General features: G+C 35.1%; 1 protein-coding gene across 9 annotated transcripts in view; it reads left to right on the plus strand.

The window, feature by feature from the left end:
* Window positions 1-26,462, plus strand: part of LOC112043746 (protein Wnt-7b) — an 88,892-nt gene that overhangs the window by 31,922 nt on the left and 30,508 nt on the right. For 6 of the 9 annotated variants that reach the window (XM_024079303.2, XM_024079304.2, XM_052887873.1 and 3 more), the window contains exon 2: window positions 2,055-2,331. In XM_024079303.2, coding sequence (XP_023935071.2) covers window positions 2,207-2,331 — 125 coding nt within the window. In that variant the 5' untranslated portion in view covers window positions 2,055-2,206. The remainder of the gene's footprint in view (window positions 1-2,054; window positions 2,332-26,462) is intronic. The other 3 variants (XM_052887866.1, XM_052887879.1, XM_052887884.1) reach the window with 1 other exon arrangement.

Here is a 26,462-nt window from a genome sequence, read left to right on the forward strand (position 1 = left end):
GGTTTTGTGTAAATTGGTAAGAATATGACGATAATCGTAAACATACACGTCGAATTTTTGTATTACTCGTAATATAGTAATCTATAGAAATGTAGTTTCATGCAAAGCATTCAAAATTCATACTAAACTAAATACTTACTTACAAAAAAACATAGTCTTGAATTGAGAACCTCCTCCTTTTTTTTGAAATCGGTTAAAATACCTCGTTAGCGTTAGTTTACTTACTGTGTAAAAGAAACCCGTAGATACGCAAGTTTCCGTAGTGCTAGTCACAACTCACAGTAGATTGGGATATTCGTTGAAATGTCAGTCAGTCAGTCAATTAGTGTAGTAAAGTATTCAAATCAAGAGTTTAAGGGGTGGGAGGGACCTTGAAAGTATTTCTAAATTGCTGTTAATATACATACTGTCAGTGTACTATGTTTATTTGCACTTACACAAGGTCTTGAGACTGGAGATATTTTATAGATATAGTACCTACTAACTTCAGCATATTTTTGTAATTAGGTAACCTATTTAATATCGTCCACTTAGAAGGGGCTAAAAAAACTGCGCGTCCCGATGAGGGCTGTGACCTTGAGGACCATCTTATAACGCAGTTAAGCCGAGTTGGATTCGGCGGTTAACATTATTCTTGAAATAGGGTAGTTGACTCATATCAAATTTAATATAACCAACATTAATTTCGTGTAGTACCTAAATGGAAAAAGGATCCGAAATTAACTCAGAGGCACAATTATTATCCCCCCACTTTAATATACTCGCATAATATATTAAAGTAGGTGTGCCTCTGAGTATATATCAATATAAAATAATAAAAGTTAAGAATTTCGTAGAAAACTTAATTTAAAAATTAAGGATTTAATCAATTTTTGCAAACGATAAAAACGCTGTCCATGTTGTGATGTTATGTGAAGTTTCTTGATGTCACTAAAGAATTAAAACAAAACTCGTGGAATCGAGGATCTCCTCCTTTTTTTGAAGTCGGTTAAAAATATATTAATTTGTTTTCAATCTAGTAGAACGTTTATGAACAATTTAAGGTCCTTTTAAAAAAATGTCAACTAGCGTATTGGTTCTACTGAACTATCATTTAGTCTCATTTAAAATACATGGCTAACATAAGAAATCTGAAAATTTCAGCACGTTACTCCTATATTTACTCTTATTACGGAAGCGTGTACAGCAATATTTTGTTATTTGGTTAGCAATGATTACCACGTTACGTATATTCACTGCATGATGTATGACCACTATGGCAGTACCGATTTCGACAACGGCGACGAGCAGAGTTTCGATTTTTTGATTAAAATAATAATAAATTTACAATACCTATAGAAATTCCTATTTTCTAGGGGATCATGTCATTAAAGGTACTCCCACTTCTGAACCAAGAATATATGAATAATAAAGCAATGCATGCAAAACTGAATCAGACTGGTCGTTAAAACATTACAACAATTAGACTTCTACGCCTATTAGATTAGTGACATTGTATTCATATTAAAAAAGCGGTGCCTCATCGATGTTACACATTTATCTCCAATATTAGTCCAAACATTTATCGATGTCACGCCTCATAATAAATGTGTGATACTATCAAATTATTTACCTATTTTGGTAAATGAACCACACGATCAGTGGGAACGGAAAATTGTGTCAAAATAGTAACGAAATGTAACAAACGATTATCCAATAATGTTTAGTTGACTATTGTCCAATAATATCACAGTAACTATCGAAATCTTGCTTCGTCTTCTATATAAATAAAAAACGATAAAGAAAACGCATCATTTGAGAACAGCTTAAGCGATATTTTATGTGTTTGTTTATTTATTAGCTAATTCGTTCAAAATTTAAAACATTTTTAATTTACAACTATTTTATTACAAAAATGTAAACACCAATAACACCAACTACTCGTAATTATAGGATGACAAACAGATTCTTTCGTATTTAAAACAATAATATGTTTTTTTTTTATTTTAATAGCAAAACGTGTTTCAAAACAAAAAATATTTTACCTCAACGCTTTAATTAACAAGAATTTAAAGTTACAGAGTGCCTGCATAAATATTATTAGCATCTAAACAATATTATGTTAAGTGCACAGAAGTCGACAAGAGAAAAAGTGCTGGACAAAAAAGTGACAGTGAATATGTGTTTAAAAAGATAAAATCGCAACAAATAATTAGGATGTGACGCCATGTTGGAATGCGTGCGTCGCGCAAGCCCAGTGGTGCGCGCGTCGACGATAGCTGGACAACATTTCTTTATCAACACGAAGATCGTCTTTTTACTGGTGCCCTTCATTTTACTTCTGTCTGTGAGGTGAGTTTCTTTATTTTGTATCTTTGCCTTTACAAAAACTCTAAAATCAAAATCTAAATTCATTTATTGCAAGTAGTTTACAAGGATTTTTGAAACGTCAATTTGACTATTTGCTATTATCAACACCACCACCATTTTGGAAAGCAGGTTCTGCTGAGAAGAGCCGGCAATAAACTTGAAAGTTGATCTTTACAATTGTTAAAATCATTACAATTTCCTTTACTTTTAGGTCGTTGGATCAACTTCCACCTTCATACAGAAGGTGATCTAATGGCCTTCAAGCCTACCAAAATTATACAGATTGTGTAGTAACCTCGACTCTCATTTTACATTTAAAGTTAAAAAAAGCTTTGAAATTGTTGTACTTTTATGACAAAGATTCGTGATCTCTTATTAATATTTGTCATTCATATCGTTAATCGAACATTTTACCACCATTCACATATCTAGTTAACAGTATAGTTAACAATATTAATGTAGGTCAGCATAAACAAACCCCTACAGATATACCTCCCTTATGCAGAACCCCTACACACATATAGAATACTGCTCTTTTAGACTCTGGTAAGTCAAACTCTACATTTCCAGAAGAAAAAATCCTCATTTACGTAGGCGAGTGGTTATCCTTATCATAATGTTAAGTTTTAATTTTAAATAACTTGAGCAAAATTTAATAACGAAACAAAATATTTATTAAAAGTCCTGAAAGATTTATGTAATTTAACCATTTTAAAATTATTACTGTAGATATAAAGATACATATAATATTAAACTTGATGAACGCTGTTGACTGTAGATAAATTTCAAATTATCGACCAGAGGACGGTTATAAAATGGAACAGCGTAACTAACATAAATGCCAAATTATCGAGCTCATATATCATGGCATCTTATTAAAGCATCGACGGAAGGACGATGAAAAAAAAAAACATTTTAAAAAGGCTCATTCCTTATTTCAACAAAGGAAAATGAGACGATAATAATACTGTACCCTATAATTACGTTCAATAAATCTGCGAATATAAGGCGAAGCGGACAAAAACCAATTTTCTATACGCAGAACAAACAAAAAACAAATAATATAAGATCAAAATCTTTGTGAACATCAAAAGCTATTAACTCTGAACATGCGAAGTGAATAGAAATGATCTTGTTAGCGTACAATTTTGTAAAGATTTTGACGTAATTTTGACGAAGCTTCGCCTTGAGAATTTGTGGGAGGTGGCAGGTAGAGTAAAGTAAGGTAAGAAGTTCCACAGCTTTTGAGATCGTATATTTAAATTAATAACAACTATCGTTAGTTTGAAAGAAGCCGACACAAAAATACCTTTCATAGACTATAAGAATTGAATATTGGATAGAAGCAGGCATTACTTTGCGGAAGTTCATCATGATTATATAATGATTTATTTATTTTGCTATCATCCAAATAATATAGTCTTTGCAATTGCACGTTGTAGAGTCAACATCTCCTGAGGATGCTCCGGTTTCGGGGTGAAACGTACGTAGAGAGTATTTTGTCGGACCTGGGTGACGTTGTCGCATGGGTTCGCCGAATTTTCGCGGATGATAGCAAAATAAATAAATCATTATATATAAGAATTGACTAAATAGGGTTTTTGTGAATCAAGAGTTAAAATTGCCTATCTATAACTACTTCATTGTAATTTTGGTAACTAATATGTTAATTCAGCTATTCTTTTCAAATTGTTAATCTAGGCGTTCGAATTCACAAACAAATGAAATCAATAATACAAATTCTTCTACGTTTCCAAATTGATCTAAAATTCGGCATTAGAAATAAATACCCACACCTGTTCACCAGTTCTCCCAAATAAATAACAGATGAGGGTATATATTTCTTATACCCGATCTCGTACTAATTCAATAATTATAAAATTATTATTTGTTTTGACACAAGAACTGAAAATCTCAGAGTTTTCAATAGTACACTTTTGTAAAACAAGCTCACTATCTAAGTTTTTTCGATTTATTTACATCTGTAGTCTAAGATTTACATTGATAAGTGTGTACAGAGTACACCTAGCACAATATAAGCAAAGATGCTTATATCGAATTTATTAGTTAAAATTAATATATCCACAAATCTCGCAAATGTAAGCATAATATAAATGTCATCAGCATGTATTGACATAAATCTCAACATCAATGAACAATATGACGTTTACAAGTACAAGTGACAGATGATAATGTTGTATGAATGCGAAATAACTTCCAAATCGTCGACAGTGAAACAAACAAGTAACCGCGTGATATTTCTAAAGGTAACTTGATGCTATCAAACCCATTATTACTGCCAATCCTGTCTGCCATAACCACTTTATGTGAAATCACCTCTGTTTCGTCCGCACAATGTAAATAACACCGTATGCAACTTAATTTAAAGTCACAAATAGACTAATTTTTTATTTTACGAAATGACAACTGATAGATTTGATGTGGAACTTAACACTCCTCCCATCAACCTACAGATATATAAACTTATTCGGACATATTTAATTTGAAATGTAGTAACTTACTGAAATATGAACTTAAAAAAATATATAAATAGGTCAAGAAATCAGTACCAGCTTTACTTAAAAGTTGAAAACCAGAAATAATCTACCGAGGTCAAAAACTTTCACTTGAAAATTTTCAAAATGTACTAATATTAGGTATACTGAAAATATCTGTAACTCCCGCTTGAAATCCGACTAACAGTTAAAGCAGTATAGAATGAGACATAGGTACTTAGATACGACCCAAAACATAAGATTTTATGGTATAGGTATTCTAATAACCCATCCTTACTTTTATGAGAGGAGATATGTAGCTTAATCCCACCACGGTGCTCCATTGCACTTTGACGAGCTTAAAGTGACAATGGCTGACTCATTAACTACCATTATCAAATATTAACGATGGCTTAACGAGTAATCTGAAGCATGCGGTATAACATCATTAAGTACTATAAAATACTTACTATTTTAAATTGCAATACACACAGTATTGCAATTTAAATAGTATGTATTATATATTACACACAGTATTATATATTAAAATAGTTGTATGTAATATAAAGATTCAGGAGGTGTTAATTAATATTTTCGATGTGTGAGTTTACCTCGTACCCCTCATAAAACGACAGACAATTTTGTAGATAAATTTGAGTGGGATACAAGTCCAAAGAATTTAACTCGATCGACAGAATGACAAAGTAAGTTAGAAGCATCAACCAAAGCTAGTTACACTTTATAATGTTGAGGGGACGAACGCGTCTTCGAAGGTGGATATAAATGGGATGTTCGACGTGATTAGTGCTGTCACTCAACAACCACGCTGATTGCGTTGACTGACGTTAGATATGTTAAGTCACGATGCTCGTCTTGCTGTGGTATTGCTAGCTATCTCTGATGCAATTGCTGTAAGTGTAAACGTTTAATACTGTTACGAAGAGAGTAACATTAATTTGATCAGTCTGTCAGCCTCTGTTATGAATTATGAAATAATGCTTGATAAACATAAATAAATAAAACAAAACTAGCCTGTATTTCTGTTGTTTTAGTATTCAACTTTCCATATTATAAGTATTAAACACAGGGCCGGCCCGTCCATACGGCGAACGGAGCGGTCGCTCCAGGCGCCAAAACCTAGAGGGCGCTTAAATGGTAAGGAAAAGTAAAAGAAATTTCTTTTTTTCATGGTCACAAAACATACAAACGTATGTTTTTTGACCATGGTTAAGCAAATGAATGAATGAAGGAAATTTTATACTATTACTATTGAACTTCAAAATGAGGGTAATTTCAAAAATGTAGGTATGACATTCCGATTCCGTGACTTTAGGCTACGAGCTATTCAAACGTCCCTAGCATAATGTTAGGTGCAAACAGGAGAGGCGCCATAATTGGATTTCGCTCCATTCTAAAATTTACTTCGGGCCGGTGCTGATTAAACATAGGAGTTACAAATACAACTAACTAAAAACACTGAATTGTATTCATTTGTATGATATCCCTTTATTAAGGTTTGTTTCACAAAGGCATTCTCTAAGGTTTCTCACATTTTGTCTTTTGTCATTTGTATCCATTCTGGTACTGTTATTTTCTTTAAATCATCTTCCAGTCTCTACATCATGAAACGGTTTCTTGATATGGATTATTAAAACATTCGTTGATTTACACGAACACATAATGTTGATGACATTAATAATGTCCTCATTTTTAAAGAACCTTCCTTTATTGCGCAAACAATAAAAGGAATATATATATATCTATGTTAAAACTTCTCAAGTTTTTTTGTTAAAGCTTCTAAAGTTTTTTAATGTTCTGTTCCAATTCAATACATTTTTACAACTATTCAGTTTTTAGAGTCTTCCCAAAATCTACGATTAATTATAACAAAAACTTCTTTAAGCGGCCTCTGTTATATTTAAATACCTAATCGCCAAATCTTCTCGGAACTCATCAAATATTAGGCTAAAATACCGAGGAATAAAAATTCTTTGGACCATTGTGATTCATAGGGAGAGGCATCTAAAATACCCATAACTAATGCGAATCATTTCGGTAACGGTTTTGTTGTCTAACTGCTGGACCACAGTGTCTCGTAATTAACTATCATTCAAATGATTTTTTTTTTTATAAATATTTATTTGTTTTTGAATTAAACCATCCAAAATGTTAGTAAGAATTTAATAACTTCGATACGATAGCTAAAATTCAATACTTTGTTCAAATTGACTGACCTATTTCGGAGATACACGAAATAAACATAAATTGATCTTTTTAACAGTATAAATAACGGACAATAAATTGTTGATTATCTGTTGTAGATTCATCAATGGACAAACTTTCTCCTTTCTTCTAAAATTACAATAACACTTTCAAAAAGTACATCAATCGGAAAAACCGTTAAACATTATTGTGGCGCATAAAAAATAATTTAAGCACGTTAAAATTAAATGAAGACTTCTCGACGGAATCTTGTTAGCGAGTGACGTAAACGGCGAAAAGTCATAAATCTGGAATTTATTGTGGTCCGTCTACTACCGCATTATGTTTGATTCACGTTTATTTCTCTCTAAGCGATCGTTTACACACGACGTGAATCTGCCGCCAATTGTAAAATGACTCATTTTCGACCCTAGTGTGAACGTATATCAACGAACTGCATTTTTACGTATATACATGTAGAAATTTACTTGCATTGTCAGAAGCAATTCAGAACACTGATGACAACAAAAAATAAAGTTACAATTAGGAGTTGCACATCCATCATTTATATGCAAAAGTTTACAATATGCAATTCGATAACTAAAACATAAAGACGTAATAATAGATATAAGTCGTATAACAAAAGCCGTATTCACGTAAAATGTGCTGCCGTATTCACGACACTGCACGAAAACATGGTTTTAATTCACATTATTCTATACAGCATATTATCATTCACAGAACATTGTGACGTAGTACATAGTATAGTATAGTAAATCAATGACTATACTATACTATAGTATGTGTTATGAACGAAAATTTAAATATGTATGGCAAAGCAGTTAGGTTAGGTTTTGACGGCCTCCGTGGCGCAGTGGTATGCGCGGTGGATTTACAAGACGGAGGTCCTGGGTTCGATCCCTGGCTGGGCCCATTGAGGTTTTCTTAATTGATCCAGGTCTGGCTGGTGGGAGGCTTCGGCCGTAGCTAGTTACCACCCTACCGACAAAGACGTACCGCCAAGCGATTTAGCGTTCCGGTATGATGTCGTGTAGAAACCGATAGGGGTGTGGATTTTCATCCTCCTCCTAACAAGTTAGCCTGCTCCCATTTTTGATTTCATCATCACTTACCATCAGGTAAGATTATAATCAAGGGCTAACTTGTAAAGAATAAAAAAAAAAACGTAATTGCGTTGTTTGCTCAAATTCTGCAAAGACTTTATTGTCTACTTCACGTTAGGTGTGAACGAAGTCTTAATCGAAAAGTTTATTACGTTTCAGACACTAACAACTCCTCAATATAATAACCTTAATGGAATTAAGTACTTCGTAACTTGAGTGAGGATCTCTTTATTAGTGGTAAACATAAATATAGGTTTAAAACGAACATTAACGCAAGCCACTCACGATTTAGTTGTCCATCATGTCTGAGAGGCGCTTAAAGGACATGGGCAGTAAAAAAATATCTAAATATTATGGTTAATGGTATGGTTTTGATATTTTATTCACTGCTCACTTCCTTCGTTCTGCAGACTTGTGAGTAAACTTGAGAAAAATATAGACCTTTCTATCGGGCGAAGAACATAATTTTAATCTGGTTATTAAAATTAAAAATATATCCAAAATAACTTAATACGAATTATCTTTGAATATTGTACTGAAAGAATAAAGTGAAAATTGAAAGTGAATAAAAAAGTTTTACGGTCAAAAAGACCTTGGTCTGCACCGGACAAAAATTAAAAAAAAAACAGACAAATGAATAACACTGTAAACGTGTCAACGTGAACGTTAATAATAGATCTATATTTACCTTGCAACTGTGAATCTGCAAAGACTATATTTTTCAGACAATGAGATCTTCAGGTAATGCGTAAACATGTTTTCTATGTTTATGAGTTTTATTCAAATAATATTGCGCTTTAATGATCACTACAGTGAATTAATCTTGTTCATAAAGGCTCAAATATGAATAATTTTGTCATTATAAACACTGTATCGAGTTAATAATCACTCGTAACCAGTAAATACAAATGTCATTTATCACACGTTTTATTATTTGTGTACTACATTTTGATTTGCTGAACGTGAGAACAGAGTCGTAACTGTAAGTTATTGCGAATTATCAATTCCATAATACACCATAAAATCGATAGATATTATTATAGGAATTCATAATATTCGAAATTCTAAGATTGATATTACTTTGTTTTGTATGCCTGCAGGGTATTTAGACTTTAGGCAAACAATTTGAGGTAAATTAAACCAATAGTAAGTAAAGTAATTTCTATTAAGCAAACTTTAACTAAATTGTTGCATAGATAAGTGTATATTTGTTAATTTTCATTAAATTAAATCTAGCACCTCTCCGTTGTAAACTAAAGCATCTCCAACTACGTCAAACTACACGTCTGTCGATTCCTGCAAGGAACTAATTAGCGGGCGCCCGCGACTTCGTCCGCGTGGAATAAAGTTCTTCAGAAATCCTGCGGGAACCATGGATTTATGCGGGATGAAAAGTAGCTTATATATATATATCCAAATTTCAGCCAAATCATCACAAACTTTCATACAAACTTTCCCCCCCTATTTTAACCCCTTGGGGGTAGAATTGATAAAAATCCTTTCTTAGCGGATGCCTACGTTATAACATCTACCTGCCTGCCAAATTTCAGCCCAATCCGTCCAGTGGTTTGGGCTGCGCGTTAATAGATCACTATGTGAGTCAGTCTTTGAGTTTTATATATTTAAATGTAATGTTACCAATCCAATCCACGACACCTAGCAACCTCTTTATACTCTGCAATATCATTAGCAGGCTAGGACCATCGAAAGGTCAAGTCTAGACCATTCAGAGGTCACATATAGATGCTAACTGTATGCACTCATCAATTAAATATAGGAAGTCCACACAGTTGCTTCTAGTCTTCTAAATAGCATCGTTTTAGCAAATATTATCAGTAATAATTAGCATTGCCGTAACAATACAAGGCTCGCGCAAGGCTAGCAATGATTACTTACTAATAAATAACTTATTTAATACGAGTACAATCGTAAACATCACATTTATGATTATTGCCTTGACTCTATGAAATTATACTAACGTATTCATAAGTAAAGTGTTGATTTACCTGGTACCCTGGTGGTGGTGGGTATTCAAAGACTCAAACTGGAAGTGCATGGACCAAAAATTATACTAACTTGAAAAATGTATAGGTCTATTACCTTATAAGGTAATAACTGAAATAGCGCAGTATCTGTAAGACCGATTCTGGTTAAAAAAGTGACGTCATCCGGAAATCTCCCTGGTGAATATTTAAAAACAAAACAAAGCAATTTGTGTTATGCCAGATAAAAGTAATTTACATACTGAATATGCTCACTCTTAAACGTTTACAGTAGCAATGTTGATTTTACTTGTAGTTCTCTAACCTCTTTTAAAAAACTCATCAAGTTTACTTAATGATTAAGGATTAGTTTAGTGATTTTTGCATTTATATTGTTGTCTCGTGTAGTGTTGTCATTTAAGTGCTGTTCATGATAATTTATTAGAATAATGCTGTGGTCACACCAATAAGGTGGAATCGTATTTAATAAGTTTTATGTATGTTATTTCATATTGCAACATGATTGTACCCAGTACTGTGATCAAAATATAAAAAAAAAAAAAAAAAAAATAAAAAAAAAAAAAACTTTTCAAGTGAAATGTATGAAGGTATACGTTATATAGATTAATTTGGACTCAACGTCTATGCTACTACTACTGCCCAACATTATCGTAGATATGACTTAAATAATCTTTACTATTATTATAAAGATGAAAAGTTTGTTTGGAAATTTGTTTGTTTGAACGCGCTAATCTCAGGAACTACTGGTCCGATTGGAAAAATTATTTCTGTGTTAGATAGCCCATTTATCGAGGAAGGCTATAGGCTATATTTTATCCCCGTATTCCTACGGGAACGGGAACCAACCAACCGGCGTCAACTAGTTCGAAATAAAAGTCCTACAAAATCATTAGACATGTTAATACTTTTTATTACGCAACGTAATAGGCTTACAAGTTTGATAAGCGCCCTAATCTTTCGTATTTTTTCTCCTTTTATCGTGTTATTAACATGACAACCCAACAACTTAATAGATAGCTCCGAGCTATCTGTTAAGTAGTCCGAGCTATCTGTCAAGGATTATCCTTGGGATCCCATGAGCTTTGGCATTAGAAAGTGGTAAAAGACAATTATTTATAAGGGCGCATTTTAAATTAAGCTTTTAGTCTTGATATTTAAAAATGCTTTCTTGCATGCTTGCATGCTTCCCATTAATAATACTTTTGCGATTAAAAAAGATAAGTTATATGAATGTATTGAATATGGCTTGTTTTATATTTAATACTTACGTATGCATACGTGTATGTACTTTTCTATTTCCGCCATTTTTCTCAATAACTACCTTTTTTGAATATGTACTAGCCATTTGACAGAGTATGGAGACTAAATGGAATATAGTAGGAATACGGGGATGTAGCCTTTGTTAATCGCTAATTATTTAGCTCTAAATTGTTAATTTTTTTAAATCGGTCCAGTAGTTTCGGAACTTAGTCGTACCTCACAAACAATCAAATCTTACCTCTGTAATTTGAAAAAATAAAATATAAATAATAAATATATAATTTTTTATTGCAACCCACACAAAAAACAGAAACAAGATACATAATATTTATAAAAATGCTAATATCATTATAATATTAAGTATAGATCAACTCGGAACAGCCCTTCAGGTCCATACCCGCCCCGTTGGTCTATTGTCGTACCCACTCCTAACACAGTCTTTACTGACTAGTTGGAGGTGAATGAGAATATTGGTAATTTTTAAAAGATATGGCAAATATTCTTTAGAAAAAAAAAGAAAAAAAATGTGTGTCCGTGAAAGAAACCTTCTAATATCAAGTTCACGTATGTAATGACACAGAATGTATATAATAACGCATAATGAGCCACTGTCCGCGTCACACAGACCGTGTCGCATTGTCCGTCCGTCCATCCGGTCCAGTAATGATATACTATTATAACGTATAGAGTTTCCAGCCGCTGTTTTTTTGTAATAAGTGACATTTTTAGTATTGTGACAGTTGTCAAGTGTATTTTTTGTAAGTACCGTCGCGATGAAATGCCTTTAATGTTTTGTTACGGAAAGAGTCGTTCTGATTTATAAACTAGCGACTCACCCCTTGTCCCGCCACGGATAGCAGAGAATTACTAGCTATAAGTTATTTTGTTTTTGGTGTCAAATGCAAAAAATATGGTCAAAATTTATTCACTGTTGTAGCTTTCCATTGGTGAAAGATTTTTTTGACTTGGTTTATAGGGAGGGGCGTAACTACCGCCATATCAATGATACGGGGCCCCCTGATAACAGAGGTCCCTTATGTATAAAAAAAAATTGTAAAATGTAATCCACTGTTAATATATGTCCCGAAAAAAAAACAGTAAACTGCCTAGAGTTTCGGAATAAAATCAAAAAAGGTTTTTTGTTTCTTTTGTGAGATCTTTACTCTTCATTGGCCCCCCAACTAATAGTGATACAGGGCCCCTTCAAGGCACGCTACGCCACTGTTAGGCTTAAGAATGGCAGCGTAACAAACAAACAAGTTCTCATTGGCATGTATATAAAGAATATTTATTTTTTTTATTTATTTATTACTTCTTTTTTTTTAAATTTTTAACAACATAAGTATAATAAAATACAAAACATTATTAAAAATTTATAAAAAAAAATTCACCCTCCCGCTGCGGGACATTTGAGTGTCCAAGCAACCGGTGGTCAGGGCTCCAGAGTGAGGAACCTCCTCACAATACGCGCCGTCTCAAGAATCACTGCCTTTTGTATCCGACTCTTGATCCAACAGTTAAGCAAAAGCTTCTTAAGATGTTGGTCGAAGCTTTTCGCTATAAGACCATTGACTGAAACAACTATCGGAACAATAATAGTTGACTCAACATTCCACATGGCGGTAATCTCGTGAGCAAGGTCCAAGTATTTTGATACTTTTTCCTTTTCGGCTTTAACCAGATTATCGTCATGTGGAACAGTAATATCAACAATTATTGCACGACGCACTGACCGATCGACTAGCACTATATCAGGTCTATTGGCTACAATATACCTGTCAGTGATAATCGTTCGGTCCCAGTAGAGCAATGCACTGCTATTTTCAAGAACTGACGCTGGGTCGTACCTATAGTAAGGCATCTCAAAATCGATAAGGCCATATTGAAGAGCAAGCTGTTGGTGGATTATCTTGGCTACTTGATTATGTCTGTGCAAGTATTCGCCGTTAGCAAGGTGAGAACACCCGGACACAATATGCCTGAGGGACTCCCCAGGACGATGACACGCTCGACAGATGTCTAGAGTGCCATCTTTCATAATGTGTTTCCGGTAGTTTCTCGTCTTTATAACTTCGTCCATAATTGCACAGACAAAACCCTCGGTTTCCCCAAAGAGGTCACCGAATTGCAACCAAGATACAGATGTTATTTGATCTACATCCGGCCCAGTAAGGGCCTTGTAGAATCGTCCATGCAACTCCTTGCTCTTCCATATTGCCACACGATCTGAGTTACTGATTACTATAGGCTTGCGCCAGTTCTCTTTGCCTAGGGATAGCGGGGTAAGTCCCTTATCCACTGCAACGACATCCTGATACATACTCACATTCATCTTGAGAAAATGATCTCTGAGATTGCACACCTCACGATTATGGAGGTTCCTGGCGTTTAAGAAGCCACGTCCTCCACACTTGCGTGGGAGGTACAATCTCATTACAGATGAACGGGGGTGATGCATCCGGTATGACGTCAGCAGTTTACGGACTTTACAGTCCAGGGAATCCAGTTCGGTTTGAGTCCACTTTAGAATGCCAAAAGTGTATATGAGTAAGGGCATGACCCAGCTATTAAAGGCACGCACCTTGTTACCGCCTGATAAAAGACTTTTTAGGACTTTTTTCAGGCGGCCAAAGAAGCGTTCCTTCACTACCTGTTTCATATTCCCTGCCTCAATACAAAGTGCTTCTGTCATTCCAAGGTATTTATAGGTCTCGCCTTCAAGGAGTGATCTGAGAATGACAGTTTCTGAAATAACTATATTCTCGGAGCTCACTATCCTTCCTCGCTCTACATTGATGACCGCACACTTGTCTACACCAAATTCCATCCTTATGTCATTGCTAAAGGTTTGAGTAATCTTCAGCAATGACACTAGGTCTGTACGCTTTGATGCATACAGCTTGAGGTCATCCATGTAAAGCAAGTGAGATATGAGCTCACCACCCCTGCGAAGGCGAAAGCCTAGCCCTGAATCCCGCAGTAAAGTACTGAGAGGATTAAGGGCTAGACAAAACCATAAAGGGCTCAAACTATCGCCCTGGAAAATACCTCGCCTTATCCCTATCAGTTCATTCGATTCAGAACACTCAGAAGCGCCTGGGTGACGAAGAACTGTCATCCACTGTCCCATACATGACTCAAGAAAAGAGCATAGTGTTGTATCGACCTTGTACAACCGCATGACCTCCATGAGCCATGAATGAGGCACCGAATCATAGGCCTTCTTGTAGTCTATCCAAGCAGCCGTGAGATTTTTTCTGTTTCGCCGAACCTGTTGGCAAATAGCAGTGTCTATGAGGAGAAGTTCCTTTGTACCACGAGACCGGGCCTTACATCCATTCTGTGTTGGGGCCAAAATATGATTTGCATTTATATGCATCGTTAATTTTGATGACAGAATGGATGTAAGGAGCTTATAGATGGTGGGTAAGCATGTTATCGGTCGGTAGTTTTTGGGGTCTGTGGTACTTCCGGATTTGTGTAGCAGGAACGTGACACCAGTTGTTAAAAATGCCGGTAGCGATCCAGTGTCAATGGCATTTTGAAATTGCACTGCCAAGATAGAATGGGCGCTACGAAACCATTTTAACCAGAAGTTGTGCAATCCGTCCGGTCCTGGGCATTTCCAGTTTGACGCCGGACGAATTGCACAACTTACATTTTCTGTAGTAATGGATATCGGAATCATTTTTTCCACCATTGCACACTCTTCCTTGACAGTACTCATCCAATCGCCTTCAGTGTGGCCTACGGGGGCCGACCAGATGCTACGCCAGAAATCTGACATAGCATCAGAAGTCGGAGGTTCCCCATCTGTCACACAGACACTGGATCGTTCCCAGTTCCTGTACACTTTCCGTTGGTCACTTTGGAAGATCCTATTCTGATTATACCGGTCAATACGCTCTTTATAACGCCTAATGCGTTGTGCCCATGCATAGACTTTCTGCTTCAAGAAGTCAATGCGTTCGGTGACACAAGCCAAGTACTGGAACGGACGTGTGTCAGTCCCAGCAAAAGCCTGAGTCACAAATCGCATAACTCTAGGACGATTGTTGCCCTCCTTGAAGCAGATTAGCTTAGCTATGAGAGTTCTAGTCAGTGTGATACGCCTTTCGATTCTGGTCCGCCAAGCTGGTGCTTGACCCGTCCTCTGCGGAGCCGTGCGTGGTTCAGGGAATTTGACACCCGCAATACGACACGCCGCAACGGCTCCACAGAATAGAATCGAATGCGTATCACTTAGGTCCTCAGATGTTACGAGATATTCACCTAAAATCTGATCTAGAACCCCCACTAACGCCATATTTCGTCTATGTACAGGCAAACGAGGCAATTTTGGTCTTAAATTAAGAGGCATGTACCTATACGTCATAATAGAATCCTCCAAAGTTCTCCTCAATTGCTCATAATTCTGGCTACTTACTTGCATATCGATACCATCCTGTAGCACCTCTGGGATGTTGGTTTGCATTGTTTGCTGAGGTAAGCTACGGATGGTATCGATTTGTACTGAAGTAGAGCGCAGTCGTTCAAGGTTAGCTTCATCCAGCAGATGACGTCGCTGGATTGCTCGCACCTGATCCGATAGTCGCTGCGCAGTCACGATCACTGTTGGCTCAAGAGTCTGAAACATAGACAACATCCTTGACCGGTACGCAGTAAGGTTAGTTCCCCCCTCTGTTGCCCCATAGTACGCACGCATGACGCTCTCATTGAGTGGACGAGACCATCTCATGCGGCGCACTATACCACCGGTAGCGGGAGCACTCACTGGAGCCCGCAGCTCCACTTGCCCCAAGCTCTCCGGTAGTATATCGTCGTCACTCTGCTGCTGGTATTGTTGCTGTTGTTGTTGCCGCCGCCGTGTGGTGACACCCCGATGAGTCCCCCGAACCGGAGTGGGTGTCACATCCCCCGCAGATGTTGGCGGGGTTTTAAATTCCTCCGGCGACGACGGCGATGATGACGACGATTCATAGTTCTTGATTTGTGCGCTCGTTCTGCCGCCTCCACGACGCATGTTTTATCTTATTTGGGTTCATTGTAATATTTATTATTAATATGATTCGATATAAATCAGTTTGAATTTTCATTGTGTTTATTTAATATTAAAAACTCAAAAGCTTATCCTAACTGTATTCTTTCTCAATAAAAAAATGAATTAAAACTCAAAAAGGATTAAAAAAATTTAGGTAGGACCGCGGCACTTCTGCACTTGTTTCGTTTTCGTTAATCTATCTAAATATATAAAACTCAAAGGTGACTGACTTACATAATGATCTAACAACGCACAGCCCAAATCGGGCTGAAATTTGGCATACAGGTAGATGTTATGACGTAGGCATTTGCTAAGAAAGGATTAAGATCAATTCTACCCCCAAGGGGATAAAAATAGGGGATGAAAATCTGACGAAGTCGCAGGCGCCCGCTAGTCATTTATAAAATAAAAAAATCTTGAAAGGAAAAGTGGTGGGGACCTATTTGTGGTTTATACAATGTACCTTTTTAAAACATACCTACATTTAAATCGAAGATTTTTTATCGATAATTTTAATGTAAAATTAGAACAGCTCTACCAAAGATTTACTACATTTGTGATAGCGTGTTAATAATACTTAATAATAAGATAATCCGTGTCTCTATCAGACAAAACCCACACAGACACAAATATATTCCCGTATTATCATATCATTGGGCTCTTGGGTGTAATTTGTAGTCTATTACACGCCTTGTATGTGTTTACATAAATCAGGGAAGCCGTTTTAATGAGATCCGATAATTTCTATATCGCCCTAATGATAATATATATCGTGGGTTCCGAACCGATACATTCCTTGCTGTGTGTTCCTATTGGACCTATATCATTGCACCCTACACTAAAAAACGTTTAAATGTGACTATTTATTCTACCTCTCCAACTAATTGAAAATTATTTGCTAAGAGCTGGCATGATAATAATTCAGTGGGCAGGGATTAAATCCAGCATCTCCAGCCTTAAACCCAACCGTGGAGCTACTGAGCTTAGTAATGTTTTCTGCGACGGAAATCGGTTTACCTTTGTAAAGTATAATATAATACGTAACCTTTTGACAGGTCCGTTGGTTTATGAAACTTTTTTTTTTTATTCTTTACAAGTTAGCCCTTGACCATAATCTCAAACAAACTGAAAGAGCATCAGCAATGCACAAATACATCTATTATTAAAATATTATCCCTGTAAGTGGTTGCTAAGCTTTTTGAGAAATGGGTATCCGAATTCCGTTGGTGGTAAGTGTCATGTGGCTGTTATTACACTGCCAACCATGTCACATGAACACAGCTATACTGCTGGTGATTAGTGGCAGAAATTATAGGTTAAAGTACTTCCACCGATATACAATATTTCTTACTAATACTTGTCACAATAAGTTGAAATTATCTAGATAAGTAAGTACATCAATTTGAGCAACGGAGTCGGTAACAGTGTGGAACAAACCAAATCTTACATAACGCTTTATCAAGAAGTCCGATTCACATGTTTTCTTCGTATACGTACAGACCACCTCTGCCTCGCTCGGTTTTAAGTTATTTATTTGGCCCGAGGACTAAATTCTTCGGCGATTGGACTATTTGCATGCCTTCGGAGGAATTTGTCGATGACTTTGAAGATTATTTACAGTTCGGACGGTTGGCGCGGAGCGGGAGTTTTGTGGAAAATACAGTCTATCCTTTTTGTAAATATTTAACTAGATGACTCTCCACATTTCCCATGGAAATACTGCGATAAAATATAGCCTAAGTTATTCCTTATAATATCAGCTATCAGCCAGTGAAAATCTTGTCAAAATCGTTGCAGTAATTTTAGTCGGAACGAACAAACTGACAGATAGACGAAAATTTTATCAAGTAAATAGGTAAGTATATACATTACAAGTACGCTACTAATCCTTCACTACTGTGATCTGATAACAGCTATCGATACGAGAAATCAAACGCTAACATTCACATGATCTAGTGTCAAGTGACCTAAATCATTGAAGATTGTAAATACATAAAATTAGAGTCTCTGTCTATTTTGAATCAAATTGACTTGATTGTGCAACCCAAAACTCAGTCTATTTGAATGACCTAATAAAATATTATTTTTTTTCTTTATGACTACGATTTCTTAGTTTTCTACGTGTGTGTAGTCTTCTAATCTGCATTTGGCCAGCGCGCAGCGTGGTAGAATAAGGCCTAATCTCTCTCATTTTGAGAGGGGGAGTTGCGGGGTTTTGAGTGCTCAAGCAACCGGTGGTCAGGGCTCCAGAGTGAGGAACCTCCTCACAATACGCGCCGTCTCAAGAATCACTGCCTTCTGTATTCGACTCTTGATCCAACAGTTAAGCGAAAGCTTCTTATGATGTTCGTCGAAGCTTTTCGCTATAAGACTATTGACTGAAACAACTATCGGAAAAATAATAGTTAATGATCAACATTCCACATGGCGGTAATCTCGTGAGCAAGGTCCAAGTATTTTGATACTTTTTCCTTTTCGGCTTTTACCAGATTATCGTCATGTGGAACTGTAATATCAACAATTATTGCACGACGTACCGACCGATCGACTAGCACTATATCAGAGTTTACTGACTCAATATTATTATCCAACGTAAATCCATACAGGATAACAAATTGTCCGTGGATGAAATCACGGCAAGCAATAAACAAACCCCAATTAAAATTTCCACACAGAAATCTTAATTGCACGTCTAGTTTGCATAAGACAAATCGTCTTGGACCCCAAAATGATGAATGCAGAACATTATTGGTAGGAGATAATTAATAATTGATTTATAGTATAGTTTAGAAATTAGGCCAAGCTATTTAAGGCCGTTGAACTCGTATCGGGGTCAGTTTAGACCCCCTGTGGTTCGCTGAAGGTGTAGTGAGATGAATTTATGTATCGAGGTGTCATTTCGGTCAAGCTAGATATGGTATGGCCGCCCTAGCGTGAAATTGATGTGGAAAAATCTGCCACTTAAATATAGAATTATGTGATTGATTCTGTTCCTGACTTAGTAAGCTATTTTTAAATTAAGGTTAATAAATTGACATTGCAGGATTGTATAAATATTAATGTAAAAAAACAAAGGTTAAATCAAAAATCAGTTCAATCAATCTTCTTAATTAATGTACTCAATTTTGTCTCTAAATGACTTAAATAATTATTTTTACAACAAACGTTAATTAGACATCAACGGGAGCGAAGTTGCACACAACAGTTACGAACCAAATAACTTCCTAAGATGTAGAATATGACAAAGACTGAGATAAACATACATTCATACATACATTACGTACACTCTAAAACATAGATAGCTTTATTTTGCTGAAGGGTTATTTTAATCGTCGATAGCATTACGAGTATATCCGCGGAATTTCTCTATAAAAATGTTGTCTCTTTAATATTCATCGTGATATTTTGTTCTTACACAACGACATAGTACGTTCTATGTTGGTTAAACTTAAAGTTACTCCAGTATTATAGTAACCCAAAAAAAATTAAGAAAGATACATTTAAAGGGCGCTTAGAATGCGTTATCTTAATGTACTGATTAACAATTTAGTGGTATTTAACAAAACAAATCATTTACAAGGCATCCCCGAGCATTGACCATTACTCGTAGATTACTTTGACTATGAGGGCGAACGTAAATTTTTACGATTCTGTTAACACACGGTCGCGCAGCGCTTCCAACTTTGTGCTTGTTTACTGAGTTTTAAAAGAAAGTTCTTTATGACAAAAAATTTTATAGATTCTACTACTGCTACACTTATGAATGCCGTTGCAACGATAATTTATCTTTTTTAATCTATTTCGAATACCTCTTGGCTTTCAGTCCAACCCAGAACACTGCAAAATTACGCTAAAATTACTTCGTGATGTGGGTACACAAATGCACATATTCCCAAAGTTATATTTATTATTCACTGGTTTTAATTCCACAGACTAATATTTTTTACGTTCTCAAATATCATGGATAACATAAATCAAGGACAGTACCTTATAAGAAATATTGATGACAAGTACAACAAAAATATCAATCACATTAACATCGATACATAAAGTTTGAAATGATAATTAACAGAAATAACTACATATTTATAAACTAATAATTGTAAGTGTCGCTTGAAGCAAGCGTTTGTTTGTCATCGGCTAGAGCTGTGTGTGGTCAATAACAAGATAAATGGGATATTTGGATCGCGCGTGTATCTGTAACACGATGTTGTTTATTGTCGAACATTTGTTTGTCGGCCCTTTGAGATTTTCAGGTTTCTAAGAAGTTATACAAGAGACATTTACGAGTATGGCTAATAGTCCAAAACTTGACCACGATCACTTCTGTATATAATTGTTTACTGTTTCTGTATAATTGTTTAATTGTTACGGCAAGAGTTTTGATGACGAAACTATGGACTTGGGGATTTCTTTTTAGTTAGCCTTGTATACAGAAAACTAATCTATCCAATGCGGGTTTAGGGTGTTTGTTTAATGTTTTACTCTTTATCAATTGCTATCGAATGTTTATGATAATGTGTAAAATAATAATCGCGACTCTGTAGAACATGCTCTCCGAGGCACAAGGTAGTACCACCACTAACTTCCCAACTCCGAGCTGATATATTTGCTTTTGAAAAAGCTGTAGAAGCTGGTCATTGATAAATATTTTATACCTGAACTCAAGGATAATAATTAATACATAAGTAATAGGACATATTATTACCTATGGTTGGAGTATGGGCTTACAAATTTCTCTTTTAAAATCACGAATATCTAGCTCTTATAGGCTCTCAATCTATTACGATTGTTCCACAGAAGCTTTCACCTACTTCTCGTATTTCACCCGTACTTGCATTGCTGTATTATTAAAGTTCAAAACTTTATACTTATTGCGCTCATATAATCTATAAAGCTACATTTTATTGGATCTTCAACTCCTACAGTTCACTTTAATAAACAATTATATGTAAATCATCATTGCATAGTATAAAATGAAGTCGCTTCCGCTGTATGTTCTCTTAGATCATTTAAACTATTAAATGTATTTTAATACAGGTTTCAGCAATAGATTGAGTGATTCAAGAGAAAGGTTATATTATGTATAGTATAAGAAGTACACATTACAGGCAATATATCAGAGATTTAAAAAGTGGAGACAGCTACTTTTGAAGGTCTTAAAGAAATCCTGTAGCATAGACTAATCTTAATAAGTCAATCTATTTATTTAAAATATAAAAGATTTTTAATATTGATATGGTCACTATAAGATGTTTTTAGGTTAGCTAATCACGTAATAACTTGAAACAGAAGATCCCTTAATTACGGACAGATTAAAGCAATCGACTTGGTATTACATGGATCTCACAACTTTTTGTGGTAGAATAACTGATTGCGGGAATTGCTACATTTTACAAGTGTTTTTTTATGGCATTAATCTTTACATTCTACATAGCACCTGTGCGAAACCGGGGCGGTTCGCTAGTGAATTATAAATAATATTTACTCCATAATATTTATCCAGTATTCTAAGTGAATAAGATAAGTCAATTATAAAACCTTTTATTGTAATTAATACCAACCATTTATTTGTTTGTACTAACATTAATTATTCTGTATTAATCAAACCTGCCGTAATGACTATGTATTACTGGCGGACGGCAATTTGTTTTATTGTAACAAATTGGACTTTATCATTGACATGATATTTAATTTAATGGGTTGCATATTTCATATCATTAATCTGTGTTGATACTATAAATGTGTATGTCTGTTTGTTACGATTTCTCGCCTTAACTTCTTAAACGATTACCGTAATGTTTTGCATATACGTTATAATCATCATTATCTATGACAACCCATTTTCGGCTCACTTTTCAGCATGAGTCTCCTCTTATAATGACAGGGGCTTTTAAAAGCTGGGCCGAGTGAAAAGCTGATACGTGTAAGTCCATTCCCTCAACAGTTTCTACACAACATCATAATGGAACGCTAATCGGATACCAGTACTGAACCGAACCACGGCCAAATGTTTTCCTTTTTTGAAGTCGATTAATAATATAAAATCCGAAATTGACCCGTGCTGGGAATATTTCAATAAAAAATTTCTTTATGAGCAAAGCTTCTAAAAGCGAAGTTCAGTATTATTGACATTTCAAATCCTTAACCAAAGCTAGAAAGCGTGAATCTTAGATTTAACGCAAACTTAACTTACAAATACAAGACTTAACTTACAGTCATTTACAAGTAAGTGTAACAATTAAACAAAATACAGTAAAATTTCCCCGTTAATAAAATACTAGTTTACTTTCAATCTCAAATTAAGGAGAGGGTTACGGAATTCCAGTTAAGTTGAACAATCCAGGAGGTGATCGAACCCTTCAAAGTAAATTGTCACAGAGCTTATCTTCTCAATTTATTCATAGATATTTAAAGTTAATACAATTTAAAGCGATGTTATAATAATAAACGCGTTAAGAGGTCCTTTATCCTCCATCACACTCGAATAGGACTCGGCGTTGAGTCTCGTCCGCAACCTAACAATGTCACGCGGATGGCACTTGGTGACGAGCGGAGCGGAAAATAAAATATTTATTATGGCGATTGCTTACAATCAGAATCTTGAAAATACCTATACTAAATAAAATGTAGATAATCTGAAACAAATATTTAAAAATACTATTAAAAATATTAAATAAAATATTTGAATATTAGTAGACACCCGCGTGGTTTCACCCGCGTATTTCCCGTTCCCGTAGGAGCCTATTCAATGCAAACAAACAAATTATGAAATCTTTCCTCTTTATAATATTAGTATAGATAACACGATACAAATAATTAAAACTAATGTGTCAGTTTGTAATTTAAAACACAAAATGCATATGAAAGTACAGGAGTAGCTAAGCCTACTTTTATTTTACTAGGCACAGACCGTCAGAAAATCAGAAACTTGATTCTGATTCTTGAACTTGTATTTGTAAGTTAAGTTTGCGTTAAATCTAAGATTCACGCTTTCTAGCTTTGGTTAAGGATTTGAAATGTCAATAATACTGAACTTCGCTTTTAGAAGCTTTGCTCATAAAGAAATTTTTTATTGAAATATTCCCAGCACGGGTCAATTTCGGATTTTATATTATTAATCGACTTATGTGTGTTTATAAATACTGAAAAACGTTTTTGCTGTGATGACATTCCTTAAGTTTACATACACAAACACGTTTGTCTTTACTATTTCGTCAAACCGTTTTACTGAAATAAAATAGTGGTGAGTTTTTCACTTTATCGCTATTTATCGTGTAAGAGTCTCTACCTTACTTGTGGCTCGTCAAATGCATTCTATCTGGCGTTCCGTAACGACGCATAATTTTATACAGCGCTTACTTTAGCGATGTTCGCTTATCGTCCAGATAACGATATATCGTATTATCGTGGCCTATTACAGATTATTAACGTTCTATTTTGTACTATATCTATACTTTGGTTTGTACTAAGTACACAGGTAATACCACTACACTATGGGTAAAATTTTGTACTAAAGTATCTAACATAATCCATACCAATAATATTATAAATGCGAATGTAAATTTTTTTGTCTATCTGCCTGTCTGTGTGATTAATTCGATCTAAAAGCAGAACATGGGTTTTTATCTATGGTTCTCATAGAATGGCTATTGGAAATTTGTAGTCTGCCTTCCGAACCGCTAATATTGTAAATTTGTTTGGAAAAAAATAAAAAAATGTTTGAAATTTTACTTTGACGGTTATAACAAGGTATCAAATTATGAAAAGGATAATGTGCCAAAGAAGGCGCATGATATTTTATTACTGGAAAATTCATAAGAGAAAAGTTATGATATACCGTTGGCAATTTCCAGTCAAGAGTATAACTAAGCAACTTCTAGAAAATACCACAATATATTCAAGAAAAAAAAATATGAGTTTATGACACCATTAAAAACATTTTTGCTTGTTAAACTTTACTTTAAATAAATATCTTTTTGTCCGAAAAATAATAAATCCGCCAGTTTACTAGTTACAACACCCTAACAGGGTTCTATTGTAATAATTATAATTTAATAACATTAATTAATGACAGTGGACGTCCATCGGCTGATATGATGAGGATGATGATGAATGACATTTAATTTAGGACATGTATTTTTATATAATGGAAATGTAACTATAATTAATGAATAAATTAATTGCGTTGCACTGTTGGTTGTATATTCGTTTACCATCAGGCGTGTAGGTAGATGAAGTATAGCAAAATATTAAATTTAGATATCCCATGCAGAATCTGCGTAGCACTTTACATCTTCTTGTATCCTAGTCCACCTTAAGAGCTTGTTAAATGTCTATCAAATGAGCACTCTAAAGTGCTTGTATATGACATCGTTGCATAGAAACGACACATTATTCAGTGCCGTGACCACTCCGGCTCAGTTTAGCTTGAGAATAATATTGCTTATCTAATGGCAGATAAATATGAATCGCTGCCTCTTACAGCAATGGATATCGACGTTCAAGATTACATTACTGTCGTATAAAGCTTAGATGATGATTAGATTTTGTTATCGGACTATTTTATGGATATTTGTAAGCTTTAACACGATTGGCGTGCGATAAAACTTACACGTACTTTGTCTACTTATAACGAAGTAACAGACGCTCCGCGAGTATACCTGTAAGAATACGAGGATTAAATTAATATATTTTTAGCAGACTCAGAAGTAGATTACGGAAATAAGAAAACCAATGTTGAACAAATCGAACTGTAACCAAAACAAGACTAGAGAGAGGACGTCTCTTACTCCATCATCATCATCATCGTCATCCCATATTCGGCTCACTGCTGAGCTCGAGTCTTCTCTTAATTAACAAATCAAACTGTAACGGCTTGGAGTACCATAATGTCGAGGAACGGGATAGCGACAATGTAGGGGCTGTGAATACTACAATAGCGCGGTTTGTTATAACTAAACTATGCAGGCTACAAAACTCAACAGACTTATTACAGCTCAGCCAATTCTGACTATAACTAACAAAAACAAATTCATTTTGGTTACTGTTCACTTTACGTGGGAAATGCGTTGTTTATCATTTTATGCGCGTAGTGTGTTATTTATCCCACTTCTGATTTTAGCAGACTCAGAAGTAGATTACAAAACTGAGAAAACCTATGTCGAACAAAATTCACAATATTTGTCAGGACAACTTAATTAAAAAAATCAAACTGTAACTAAAACAAGACACTATAACCAATTTTATTTAAGCTACTAGCAGATACCGCATGGGTTTACTCGCGTGGTTCCAGTTCCAGTAGGAATACGGGAATAAAATATAGCCTATAGCACTCGGGATTAGTGTAGCTTTCCAACAGTGAAAGAATTTTTCAAATCGGTTCAGTTTTCCAGAGACTATTGAATACAAACAAACAATCAAATCTTTCCTCTTTATAATATTAGTATAGATAATTTTAGCTATAATCTCGAATGAATATCCTGAAATAGTAAACTACGGAGGTTTATAACACTAAATATTTCTATTTGTCGTAATTGAGTTTAGTAAATTGAAATATACGTTTGAAAGATAAGTTCAGACGGGAGCCCACGCGAGCGGTGGGCGCCAATTACTTGGTGATTTATTTGTATTGCTCTTAAATTGATAAATAGAAATTTGTAATTATAAATGGAAATCAAAGTTAATTATAGACTAAGCATTAGACACGGAAGCCTACAGGCAGACTCAGCCAGAGTAATATCACCAATGTCCCAACTCTTGAAATTTATACTGCTATTTTCTTAAAAGAAAGAAGAAGTTTAGTGTACAAACTGACCCAGGATCCGTATCCAGCCTGCAGGTATATTATAGCCAGGATCCGAACCCAGCCTGCAGGTATATTATAGCCAGGATCCCAACCCAGCCTGCTGGCATATTATAGTAACCACTGGATTGGATTATCAAGTCAGTTACAGATTGGAGTCTAATTCACCCTTCACCGTTCTAT

The sequence above is a fragment of the Bicyclus anynana genome, chromosome 2, assembly GCF_947172395.1.
Source record: "Bicyclus anynana chromosome 2, ilBicAnyn1.1, whole genome shotgun sequence".
Taxonomy (NCBI): Eukaryota; Metazoa; Arthropoda; class Insecta; order Lepidoptera; family Nymphalidae; genus Bicyclus; species Bicyclus anynana.